This window comes from Solanum pennellii, chromosome 8 (genome assembly GCF_001406875.1).
Source record: "Solanum pennellii chromosome 8, SPENNV200".
Taxonomy (NCBI): domain Eukaryota; kingdom Viridiplantae; phylum Streptophyta; class Magnoliopsida; order Solanales; family Solanaceae; genus Solanum; species Solanum pennellii.
In genome coordinates, this window is record NC_028644.1 from 96,278 (window position 1) to 109,945 (window position 13,668).

Sequence of the window (13,668 nt, forward strand, 5' to 3'; positions counted from 1 at the left end):
CAAAAGTGCTATTTCAAGTTTATAGAAATAGTTAATTCTTAATTATAGAAAATAATTTAGAAATGAGTGAATTTCTTAATTTTAGAGAGAAGTAGTGAAAACACTCTTAAACTTGATGCAAATTATTAGTTTCATCGTCAGACTATTGATAATCTTAAAAATACTCCTCTACTTGACTAAATAAAATAAATTTAGATACACTCTCGATTTGCCACAAGACATAACAAGTCGTCTCAAACTCTTGTATGACATGTAACTCTTAATAAAAAGCCAAGAGAAGTGTTGAAAACACCCCCAAAACTTACTGACAATTTAGGGGTGTATTTCATTCATGTTGTAAGATCGAAGGTTTATTTTAGTTCAATTAGTCAAGTAAATAAGTGTTTTTAGAGCTGTCAATAGTTTGGAAATGAAACTAATAATTCACACCTAGTTTAAAGGTGTTTTCAATACTTCTCCCTAAATCTAAATTATGAACACTCGTAGAAGCGATGAAAATATAAATGTTTATTATTATTAAAAACAAAATATGACTAAATAGAGTTACAACTACTAAGAAGACTTCTTGATTTTCCACAAACTATTGGAATTTTCATATAGTGATTTACCATTTTTTTCTCAACTAACATACAATTGTTCTAATTAATTCTCGTGAATTCAACAATATTTATGATATCTTTGATAAATATGAGCTTCAATTTTAGATATCGTCAATCTTCTTGATCATGATTTTGTTCAATTTCTTGTTGCTTATCCTTTGTTGGATTATCTTTGTATCCTTCTCAAAACTATCAAATCAAAAAAGGAAAAGAAAAATGTTAGTAATAAATCCATATCCTAAAAAAAAGCAACACTAAATATAATGATCAATGAAATTTTTTTAAAAAATTTTTCATAAACTTTAAATTCTTGATTCGCCCAGAATATTTTTATCGAAATACAATTTATAATTTTAGATTTTCAACAAAAATTAATAGAAAATTTTATTTTGACAAATATCATCAAAAATTCCATAGTAGATGGGACGGGGTTGCTATTTCTTTTCTCCGAGAACTTATACATGTCTAATCAAATACCGTTACATAAAATAAACAAAATAAAATATAGTATTTTTAGGGAGAGGGAAAATGAGATACATATATATATATACCTTGGAGGAGAAGAAGGCAAAGGGGATAAGTTGAAGTTGTTGGCAAGATTAATAGCATCATTAATTGTATTAATGATGTGATTAAAACACAAATATCTTCCACAGCTTGACACATCCTCATAGACACAAATATGTGCATACACCAAGAAATCAACATCAACACTCACAAGAACTCCATTTTCATACATCTCTTTAGCTCCTTTTAGATAAGGATTTTTTATGTTTAAATCATCATCCATTAATAATCCTGAGTTTATTGACACCATGTTTATGCCTCTATCCATAGCTAAACCCCATGCTGTTCTCTCTGCTAGTGTTTTTGATAAAGCATACCATAACTGTCCATCAACAAAATAACAATTAATACTATCAAATAATTATAATGTTTCAAGTTTGTTTTGCATTTGTGACTTGAATCGCCTATATATGTTTGAATTTAAACTTGAAGTGGCAAAAAATACAGTAAGAGATTGAAATTTTCTCCGACTTTACGAGACGTGTTCAATTCGAGTTAAGACTCTAGAAGCTAGCTGTGTTTAGTTTAATTCAATTGGTTACTCAACCCTAAACTCTAGTTCATGCCTATATAAATGATACAAAATTCCCTCATGTAGAGTATTCTGTAAATTGATAGAATATGATCAAATCTAAATCATCCTGATTCGAACAATACGCTACTTACGACCATCGAATCATAGATAAACTTTAATTATACAAAGCCAAAATTGATTATATATATATGCAATTGTCCCTTAAAAAGGTAAAAACGCGTCCTATCAAAATATAACACATAAATAAAAAATAAATAAATTATTATACCTTGTATTTACGACAAAAATTGATGTCACTCCAATGTTTTTCATCAATAGATAAAGATTTTTTATCATCAAATCCCCAAATAATTGCAGTTGCTGAGGAAGTGAATATAACTTTTTCTATTGTGTCTATTTGTGCACATGCTTCCAATACATTGTGTGCTGCCCTTACCTCTATTTCTGTCATATATTCCTGCACATGTTTAATTATATAAAACATAAATTTGTATAATTTGTAAGTAAATTACAAAAAATAAAATGTGGACACCAAACTTTTGATTATTAGCTTAACTAAAACAGGACAACTTGAATTAATTAGTAAAAATTCATAGAGATGGAGTTAGTCTTGAATTAATTAGCTGACCAACTATTTAGATCTTCCAAATCCTTCTATACTAATGTTCTTCTTCTTATTTTTGTCCCAAAATTATGAGTTATTTTAGTAAAATATAAATTTCCAAAATAAATGTCGTGTTAAAAATTCAAGACAAAACAAATAATTATTATTTCCATTTATATCCTTATATATTAGTAAAGAATTGCTAGCTTCTTTTTAATAGTAATAATCATTTCTCTTAATAAACTATTTTTTTCTTTATGAGAGTAAAATAAGTTAAAATGACACTTATTCTGAAACGAATAAGTATAATTGTTATCATAAAAATCTCCAAAGACCATTTGTTGAAGATACAAATTTATATTTTCTTACTCTTTAATTTTTATAATGCATGTATAAAATATTAAAGTCCAACTCTATATAAACATAAACTTTTTAGATGACACAAGATTATAAATAATGTAATTATAACATTTAGACATGAAAAGGGCATAATGGGGAGAAAAAAATGGAAGGAGAGAAGAGAGAACATACATCATAAGTAGCTGAGTGGTCCTTTGGGGGCTCAAAGGAGTAAAAAAGACAACAACACCCTTTCAAAGCATCAATTATGGTATGGTAATCAAAAAGATCCAAACAAAAAACCTTCAATCTTTTCTTGTCACATATTGATATCAACTCACCTACACAATACCATCGTGAATTTATCGTTAAATAACTCCTAGCTAATAAATTTATCTCATAAAAGAGATTAGAAGCGATGATTTTTTTTATTTAGCTATATTTGTGTACAATTTGTTCATCACTAATTCTTATTTTTGATAGTTTGTAATATATATGTGTCTGAAATTAAAAAAATTGATCTTCGTAACTATTAATATAAGAAAATATCTTTTCAAAAAATACTCTTTTCGAAAGTTTTATAAGTTGCAATATACAATGAACTTTTCTAAAGTATTTACAATGAACTTTTCTAAAGTATTTATTTAGTTATCTCTTTAAGAAAAATTAGACATGACAATATCTTTCTTTCACCAATTGTTGGTGAAGTAAAAAAGAAAAAAAAAACTAACTATGATTTTGAATAGCAGCATGGACGGTGAAGCCCTTTTCAAGTAGTCGAATAATCAAGCTTGAGACGAACTGAGTAGAAGAACCCATAACACAAACAGTGTTGGAGATGCAACATAAAGGACTAGTTGGAGCCATTATTATTTATTAAGGATTAATATGACTAGCTAGCTATGTTATGGATTTGGCTAGTATTTATACATGAAAAAAAAAGAGGATGTGTCAAAGGAGGGTACGTATTATAGAAGAAATATGTATATGTACTCCATATAAATAGAGAGACAAGTTAAGCTAAAGAAGCAATTCAAAGAATGTGGAGTTTTAATAGATGTTTGGCAGGTGGTTATCGAGCGTATTGAGTTAAATTTAAATTGGCTAAAAATAAAATTATTAATAAATGTCAAATTATTAACTCGTTCGAACGTTACTTCGATCGACCGAGGTCGGATGATTTAAGATGGGCTAGGGGCTAGTTGTAGATTAATTATTCGCCCAAAACTTATCAAATTTTAGTTTTTATACTAAAAGTCAAAGGAAAGTTCATATACACCTAATTTAGGTTTTAATTCATAAATTTCAAATTTCAATTCTCGGGCCCGAGTCACAATCTTTGTTGATAAAGTTCATACGATAAAAGTTTGGTCTATGATGTGGCAATTTGTAGTAACGTACAGATTATAATATAGAGAAACCAAATGACCACAAGAGACACCTACTTCCAAATTTTGTCTTAACCAATAAAAATAGCTATAGCTACTTGTCTTGTCTTTGTTAACTGTTGTTGGTTTGTTGTACACGTTATAAGACATTCATTTTATCCTGTGGTTGCATACAAAAATATTGGGATTATCCTTTAATAACAAGTAAATAAGTAAGTATAACAACAACATACTCAGTATTATAAATAAAATTTAAAATAAGAATAATAATGTACGTAAATTTTATTCTTATGTTTATAATGATTCAGAATCTATTTTTGATAAATCCTTGATGCAAAAAGAAAGTATCTGACATAGAATTGTGAAACAAGAGGAAACAAAGTACAAGGATACGAAACAATTTTTAACTATATTGAGAAGTCACTACTTTTACGAAATAAAGGTTATTTTCAATAGATCCTCGACTCAAAAAGAAAAATATCCGATCCAGAATTATAAGAAATAAAAAAGACAACAAAATAATCTCTATAGCTATATTGGATTAAATCTAATTCCTTAATTTGACATAGTGAAAATATTAAGTGTGTAAAATAATAATGTGAAGTTCTTGTTTAATAAAAGAAAATATATGAAAATTTGAAGTTCTATAAGACTGACAAGGAAAGGAATAAAACGCGCTCCACAGGTCGATTTACCAATAAAATGTGAAATTTTCTTTCTATGTTAAAAAATATTCGTATGTTATTTTTAATTTGTCATTTTCTATTTCTTATTTATTTTTTCTTCTTTAAATATTTACACCTATTAAAAACACTAAATTAACTAACCTAAATTCATAAAAATAAATAAATCTAATCATAAATCATGATTGATTTACATTGTAAACTCAATCAAATAATATCACAAGTTTTAATTTATAATTTAATTTATTTTTAGAAATTATATTTTAATTTACTTATAACCACTTGATATACTTAATTATATTTTTTAGAGCCGTTTGGACAAAATAATAAGAATCTTTCTTCTTGTAAAAAATAATTCATAACTTTATTTGTTTGATTATAAAATTGACCAATTTTTTCATGTAATTTTTTTTTCATTCACAAAACTATATCAAACCATAATACTCAATTCATGTAAAAAAGAATTCATAACATCATCGGGTTGAATTAAGGAGGGTTGATATGACGATTATCATAGAAATTTTTTTATTCTATATATTGTTCTTTATATAGTAATAGGTCGATTATACATTTGAACTTTTATCTTATTGTTGAAGTTTTCTTAATGTTTTATCCTATTTTTAAATATCGTTTTTTCAGTATCTTTTAAGGGTTGTATGACCAAAACAAATAAATATTCTTGAATTGTAATTAATTATGAATATAATTTGATAGTTTATGTTATTTTTAAGATGAGATATATGATACCAAAATTTAGGTGTATGAATAATATTGATTTTAACTTATATCTTCAATCAAATGTGGAGAAAAATTAATTTTAAACTATAGTTATTGTTAAGAATATTGATCTTATTATTTTTTTTAATGGGATATATGTTAGGACCGAAAATAAGCAGGCGTAACTGCGGAAGCTAGCAAAGCAAACCTCAAAAGACCACGAGTAAGAAGACAACGAGAAATATACCAAAAGACACAAAGATTTAACGTGGTTCGGTCAATCGACCTACGTCCACAAAGGAGATGAGCAATCCACTATAAATATGAGAGTACAAAATACAGAGAGAAACAACCTCAACCAATTCACTCGGAAAACATGGGAGGTTCATAACCTATCAAACTTGTGACCCATAAATTCTCTCCCTAACCAAAACTCTCAAAGCCCTTAAGACTACATTGTGAATGCTGATTAAGTTAGAAGGAACATTCCTCTATTTATAGAGTCCTAAACCTTTTCCTACAAGAAAAGGATTAGTCAATCCAAAACCTTTTCCTAAAAGGAAAACTTATTTATGGTAAGAAATTAGGGCAAATAAAACCCAACAATATAAACTATATCAAAATTTCGGTGTATAAATTATATTGCTTTTATTTATATTTGTTCAAATATGGAATAAACTTAATTTCAAAATGAGAATATTCTAGTATGAATTATAATTAAAATTAAAATTTGATAGTTGATCTTATTTTTTAAATGAGATAAACATTACAGTATAGCAAAATTTTATTTTATAAATATTACTGATTTTAATTAATATTTGAGATCAAATATAGAATAAATTTAATTTCAAAATAGGAGTTTCTAAAATTATTACCCTGAATTATAATTAAGATTAAAAATTGATAATTGCTTTTTAAATATGAGATAAACTATACAAAAGTTTTGGTTTACAAATAATATCGATTTTACTTAATATCTCCAATCAAATATATATGAAATAAATTTAATTTCAATATGAAAATATCTAAAATTATTATCCTGAATTATAATTAAGATTAGAATTTGAGAGTTGATCTTATCTTTTATACTCTCTTTGTTTTTAACTACTTGTTCATTTTTTTTAGTTGTCCCTAATTACTTGTCAATTTTGACAAATCAAGATACAACATTTCTTTTATTTATTATACTCTCAATTAATTATTTTGAAGTTGGTAGAATTTCTTGAAAATCTTTCATTAACTTCATAATAAATAGAGGTAAAATGGTAAATTTACTGTATCAATAATTATTTTAGTATAAAAATAATGCTATTAATTTTAGTTAATATGTGTAAAAAATATGGAATAAATTAAACTTCAATTTAGTTAATATTTACAATATATATATTTTTTCTTTAGAAGGTACAATGTATTAGTAGGAAATTCAACCTCATTTTAGTTAATACTGATAAAACGCGTGGGAGTTACGATTTATGAGTGCATTGAACAATTTTAAGTAGTTTAAGGATTGGTTCAATACGTGGCATAATATCTCTAACTATATATTGAGAAGTACATATATAACTAAAAACAATAACATACTCAATATAATCTTATAAATAGAGTCATAGGATGTTAAAGGAATGTAAACAGACTTAACCGAAGTAGAAAGTTTATTTTTAATAGATTCTCGACTCAAAAAAAAATATCCTCTCCAGAATTAAAAAAAAAAAAAAAGAGACAACAAAATAATGTCTATAACTATATTGGAATAAGTCTAATTCCTTAATTTGACATAGTAAAAATATTAAGTGTGTGTAATATCTGTAATAATAATGTGAATATCTGTAATAATATCTGTAAATTTGTAGTTTCGTAAATGCTGTAAGACTGAAACAAGGAAAGGCGTAAAAAAGTCGAACGCCGATTTATCAATAAAATGTGAAGTGTTCTCTGTACTGTGTGAAATATAGAAAATATGTTTAAAAAATGTTCACGTGTTATTTTAGGTTATTTTTAATTTGTCATTTTCTATTTCTTATTTATTTTTCTTCTTCAAACATCTACATCGTTTGTTAAAAAACACTATTTTTACTAACTTAAATTCATAACCTTAATTCTATAAAAATAAATAAATCTACAGAGGAACTTTCACCTAAAAAATAACATAATTATTCTCCATAGTTATAGTTTGATAATTACAAAGGAGGCGAAATAAGTTGGAAGAGGCGAGCGAAAGAGGGCAAAGAGTGAAAGAGAGAGGTGAATTGTATGTATATCGGTTAGATAATTGTATATTATATATATGCATCTGTATATATAGCAAGTGAGATTTGGGGAGGGAAGAGAGAGGTAAAATGTATATGTATATGTCGATTAGATAGTAGCATATTATACCTATACAAACGTGGCTAATTATAAAATTCGAAATTAGTCTACGTAATTAATGTATAATAATATTAGTCAATTATATAAAACTATTAGTATAATGAGTAATTAAATAGTATAAATTTGATTAACCGTGTTGATTTCTCACCATAATATATACTCAAATTTTGGTTTGGGGCAACAAATGTAGGAATTGGTAAATGGGTATGTCAGTAGATTGAGCCCAATAAGGAATAGGTGACTGTATAGTTTTGGTTATGGAATAAAAATTCCTTTTAGAATGCATGGCAGCACAGTATATACACAAGTTTACCAGGCAAAACAAGAGCAATGATATAGCGGTGGGTGTTGTTTCAAGTTTCATTCCAGTTAATAAGGGTCCGGTTATAGAAAGAATTGATACATACAAGTTGGCAACAGGGTGTCAAAAATCAGTTATAGAAATTAACTGATTTCACCAGTTCTGATATATCAGACACACAGCAACATCACTTTGTGATACAATGTGAGCCTCTGTATAATGCTTAAAACTGAAGAGTATTTATTAATTCTTATAATTTAATCCATGCAAACATCAACTAAAATGACATCTTACTCCAATCATCCAAGATATATTCAACTAACTAATACAGACTTTTGTCAAAACCAACTACTTTTTATCATCAACCCTAAGAGAACAAATTGATTCAATAAATTAAATAGAATCCAACACCATAACTCATTTATTGTACACATGCATGCATATCCTCGTAAAAAAGGTCTCATGGACCAACAAAAACTTAAAGATATACCTTCTCCAACCATAACAGGTGAAATGCAGAGTGAACTGTAAAAGAGCACAAACCTTGGCTTGGCTTCCCCAAATAGCTCTATGGCAACTCAACCAGTCCATCCACATGAAACAGTCATACAAATAATAATTGAAACATGACAAGGTTAACTTCTCTTTTCAGCGCAGGACATGATCGATCAACACGGTGGGAACCTATCCCCACTCCTGCTATGATTGCATTCGTGGTTATCGAATCAAAACCTTCATCATGTTCAAGAATCAGATATAGCATAAGAATCTAACAACTAACTGTTAGATTCTTGCTGTCCAGAAAATTAAAAGGAATATCTTGCTGACATAATTCTCATGAACAAGACAGATCATATATTCACGTAAACACAAAGTGGACAATGAAATATATAAACAGAAACAGAACACTATTCATTAGGATATGAAAACCACATGCAGTTGGACTGCAAAACAAAAGAAAATGATGGAAACCAATCATTGAGAATACATCACATGATTTCATTCATCAAAGGTTACCAATAGCCTTTTAAAAGACTTAGTATATGTACATGATGTTTCAACAAAGAAAAACAACTTCACAAGGCCATCCTAGCTACTTATTCACTTCTATACTAACTCCCTACCTAGAAGAAATGACTTAGTTAGACCTGAATGGTATTCTCCTTTTCTCCCCTCTTAAGAGGTGAAACTGCTGGTTCATTCCCAACTAACATCCTTACCTCCTTTTCACAACTACCCTTCTCAAAACCCTTATTCAGCACATCCCAGAAAAACTCTGTCATCACACTCTCATAATTAGGCATCTTTGCGTACCCAGGGAAATAATTAATGTCAATAACAAGGTATCTATTTCCAACCCTATTATCCCTAATCAAATCAAAGTTAAACAGATACAGTTTCGTAGCTCCTCTAAGCCCTCTTGCTATCTCCCTCAGAAAACTCAATGGGGGCAATTCACCATCATCCAAATTCATCAGCTTATAGTATTTATCATCATTTTTTTCTAAAGTGTTCAAATTTGAAACTTGCGAAAACGATAAACAACTCTCTAATTTCCCTAAATTCTCCTCCATCACATCAGGCAACGACTTCCTCTTCACACACTTCACATAATCACCAACCACATAAACTTTGAAAATCACCCCCCCATGATTCACAAACTCCTGCAAAACTATAGGCGGTTTCAGTTTACTCAACCCATCCTTATTAAACACCAACAACATCTTATGCGATTTAGCACTTCCATCAGCCACCAACGGTTTCGCAATCACAGGAAACTTCAATCCCTCACTCTCCAAATAACTCGCCGACACTATTTTCGCATCATACACAACAGTCTGTTTAGGAATTCCAAACGACGTCGTTTCGCACTTGATTTCCAGCTCAGTCGCCACCTCAAGCATCGAAATTCGATTATGTAACCGCTCAATCGCCTCAGGGGAATCAATAATCAACACATGAGGATATTTCACAGCATACTCCTCCAATTGCCGCTTCCAATCCTCACCATACAGCTTGTGAAGAACACAATCGAACGGTCCTTGCTCAATCAAAGGCTTATCCATATCGATCTTAACCAGATCGATTCCTCGTTCCTTCGCTAAGTTAACAAGCGATACCTGTATGAAGCTCGCTTCTTTCTTCGCTGCCAAAGCATAACCTACTCCAAATCTCCTCATTCGCTCCGCCATTGTTACAAAAACACAATTCAAATCACTCAAATTTTACACCGATTCAACGTAATCATTCAGCAAATGAATCACATTTACACCGATTTGGAACCCTAATTTGATGATTTTAAGCTAAGGTTTTCGATACGATCGAGAGAGAAATGATGCATACGTAATGATGTTCTTGTTGTCACTCTTTTGAGCAAAATGAAGAGAAAAAAGAAGAGAGGGCATATATTGAAGAGGTGCGAGTATATATAGAGATTTTGTGAGGGGGTGGGGGTGATTAGGATTTTGATAAATTATTTTTGTTATATTTTAATAAGTCGATTAGTTATCTAAATTTTTATTTAATTGATGTATTCTTCGATTTCTATATTATATTTTTTTAGTATCTTTTAAGTGTTGTATAATCAAAATGAGGAATATTCTTAAGTTATAATTAATTAAGATTGGAATTTGATAGTTTCTTTTTTTATACAAGATATATTATACCAAAATTTTGGTATATAAATAATATTCATTTTAATTTATATCTTTAATCAAATGTAGAACAAAATTAATTTTAAAATGGGATATCTAAAATTATTATGCTGAATTATAGCTATAATTAAAAATATTGATCTTATTATGTTTTATGTGGAATATAAAAAAACTATAGCAAAATTTTGGTATATAAATTATGTTGCTTTTATTTATAATTAATAATATATTCGATCAAATATGAAATAAACTTAATTCAAAATGAGAATGTTCTAGAATATTTATTGAATTATAATTAAGATTAGAATTTGATGTTTTTTAAATGAGATAAAACATTAAACTAGACCAGAATTTTAGTTTGCAAATAATATTGTTTTTTATTAATATTTCTGATCAAATATAGAATAAATTTATCAAAATACGAATATCTATAATTATTCCCCTGAATTATAATTAAGATTAAAATTCGGTAGTTGCTCTTTTTTTTATATATGAGATAAACTATACAAAAGTTTTGGTTTATAAATAATATCGGTTTTAATTAGTATCTCCGATCAAATATGAAATAAATTTAATTTCAATAGGAAAATGCCTAATATTATTATCCTGAATTAGAATTAAGATTACAATTTGACAGTTGATCTTATCGTTTATATTCTCGTTGTCCTTAATTATTTGTCTATTTTTTCTTTTTCAGTTGTTTCTAATTATTTGTCCATTTTGACAAATCAAGAAACGTTAATTTTTTTACCTATTAAACTCTCAATTAATTACTTAGAAAAGTTAAAATTTCTTGAAAATCTTAATTTTGAATTCATCTATTTGTTAAATTAATAGAGATAAACTAATAAACTTACTATGTCAATAATTATTTTCTTAATAGATGTGTCCAAAAATGGACAAGTAATAAAGGACAAGATAAATCATATTAAAATTTTGGTATAATAATAATATTAATTTTAGTTAATATCTCTAATAAAATATATGGAATAAATTTCACTTCATTTTAGTTATTATTTACCGTATATATATTTTTTCTTTAGAAGGGACAATATATTAATATAAAATAAGTCCCATTCAGCTTGAAAATTTCAGAGAAAGGCGATTTATGAGTTCACTCAACAATTTTGAGTATTGGTTCAATAAGTGGCATAATTTACGTGGGACAGCACGTAAAATAAATGTATATTTATATGTCTATTTATGCACTGTCAAAGTTGAAGGACATAAGTATCAGTTAAACCCAAGTTGAAGGGTGCGTTATCGTATTATGTCTTATATATATACATGAATACATGACATAATATATGTAGGACACCACATAGGACACAAGTTATCACGAACACATGCAAAAGGATAATAGGTAAAAAATATTGTATATTCTTAATTTGTAAAAATGACAAGTAAAAAGTTAAAATTAAACAAATAAAATGGAATAAAGAGAGTGTTTTGATTTTGATTTTAATGAAACTTTATCATGAAATTAATGAATTCACATGTTAAAAATAAATTTGATAAAAAAAATGGATTATAAACAATGGTGAAGTTATATGTTAAGGTCAAAATTAAATACGATATAATCTACTAACTATAAAAGTATGAATAACCACTCAAACACAATTGGGCATCAAAGTCAATTAAAAAATTTAATTTGAATAAGGTATTATAACTTAAAAAAGGAGTATCAAAGCAATAGTAAAATTATTTTAATATGATTTACAAGCCATAAATTTAAACTGTAAAAATGTGTCAAAATATTAAAAGAATATATCTTTCTTAAACTCTACATAAATATGAAATGTTTCGCGTATCAATTAATTTTTTCTTATGTTTACCGCTTGAGATTTTGTTTACTTTATGATGTTAGAATAATAGTTCAATACACCATAAATCTCTGTCCAAAAGACACTAGTCACCTCAACCACCCATTGAATAATTATTCGAATTTTGAATCCATTCAAATATTGAATTCTTTGGGGATAGACTAAAATTATGAAACATAATGAATATTTTGAGTAATTAATCATTCTTTTACAAAGAATATTGTGATGATGTTGAGCTCTTTGGATTAGAAGGAAAGTGGGAAGGTTGGATTATCAATTGAGTATAGTTGCATGGGTCAAAAGTGAGTATAAAAAAAGAAGATATGTTTAGTGGAAAATAGAATAAGAATAATAAATAGAAATTGGGAAAAGATTAGATTATGCAATTGGTTCATTCATATTTGCCTTTTATAGTGCTTCTTTTATGATAGAGATTTGTGAAATCTAACTTTGGTAGCCATGTGGATTAATGGGCCATCATGATGTAATTATTTGGAAATTATCTTAGTTTGTAACTTTTCTTTTATTAAGAGTGTTGTTAGTTCCAATTTTTAATATGAATTTCATGAGAAATTAGTTAAAAAGATATATGATAAAAGCAAAATATTATTGGAGAAAAATCAAATTGTATATGTATGAGAGAGTGTGACATATACAAATATATAAAAGGGCACATTTATGTTTGAGCATAAGTCACATTTAGACCATTTGATCATAAACATCATTTATTTATTCATGGAACAATTATTCAATTTACTTAAATTTTAAATTTAATTTGAAGTTGTATTTTAAATTTAATTTGAAGTTGTATTTTAAATTTGAAAAGTAATTTATATAATATGTTTTTCAATTTATTTTTCACTTCTAAAGTTATACTATTTAAGTATACTCATGTGTCAATATTATTTCAAATATTTTTTATAAAAAGTATAATCAAGCACAATTTTATTTTTAATTTGAACTCCATAGATTATAAAATTGAATAACAAAACATATTTGGATCTATTATCAAATGCATACCTAGTTCCTCCGTGGCTTCATCATAACACCAAAAAGAAAATTAAAAAAATAATAAAATATATATATATATA

General features: G+C 27.3%; 2 protein-coding genes across 2 annotated transcripts; both read right to left on the reverse strand.

The window, feature by feature from the left end:
- Positions 1–500: 500 nt before the first annotated feature.
- LOC107028144 (cinnamoyl-CoA reductase-like SNL6) lies at positions 501–3,688 on the reverse strand. The gene is made up of 5 exons (XM_015229193.2): positions 3,376–3,688; positions 2,837–2,985; positions 1,970–2,158; positions 1,151–1,488; positions 501–788 (listed from the first exon to the last, which is right to left on the reverse strand). The coding sequence occupies exons 1-5, from the start codon at positions 3,509–3,511 to the stop codon at positions 701–703; spliced, it is 900 nt and encodes a 299-aa protein (XP_015084679.1). The 5' UTR covers positions 3,512–3,688; the 3' UTR covers positions 501–700.
- A 5,379-nt stretch (positions 3,689–9,067) lies between these two features.
- On the reverse strand, positions 9,068–10,550 carry LOC107027164 (inositol-tetrakisphosphate 1-kinase 1-like). Its single transcript, XM_015228344.2, has one exon. It carries the CDS (start codon positions 10,290–10,292, stop codon positions 9,243–9,245), a length of 1,050 nt encoding a protein of 349 aa, XP_015083830.1. The 5' UTR covers positions 10,293–10,550; the 3' UTR covers positions 9,068–9,242.
- Positions 10,551–13,668: the final 3,118 nt, after the last annotated feature.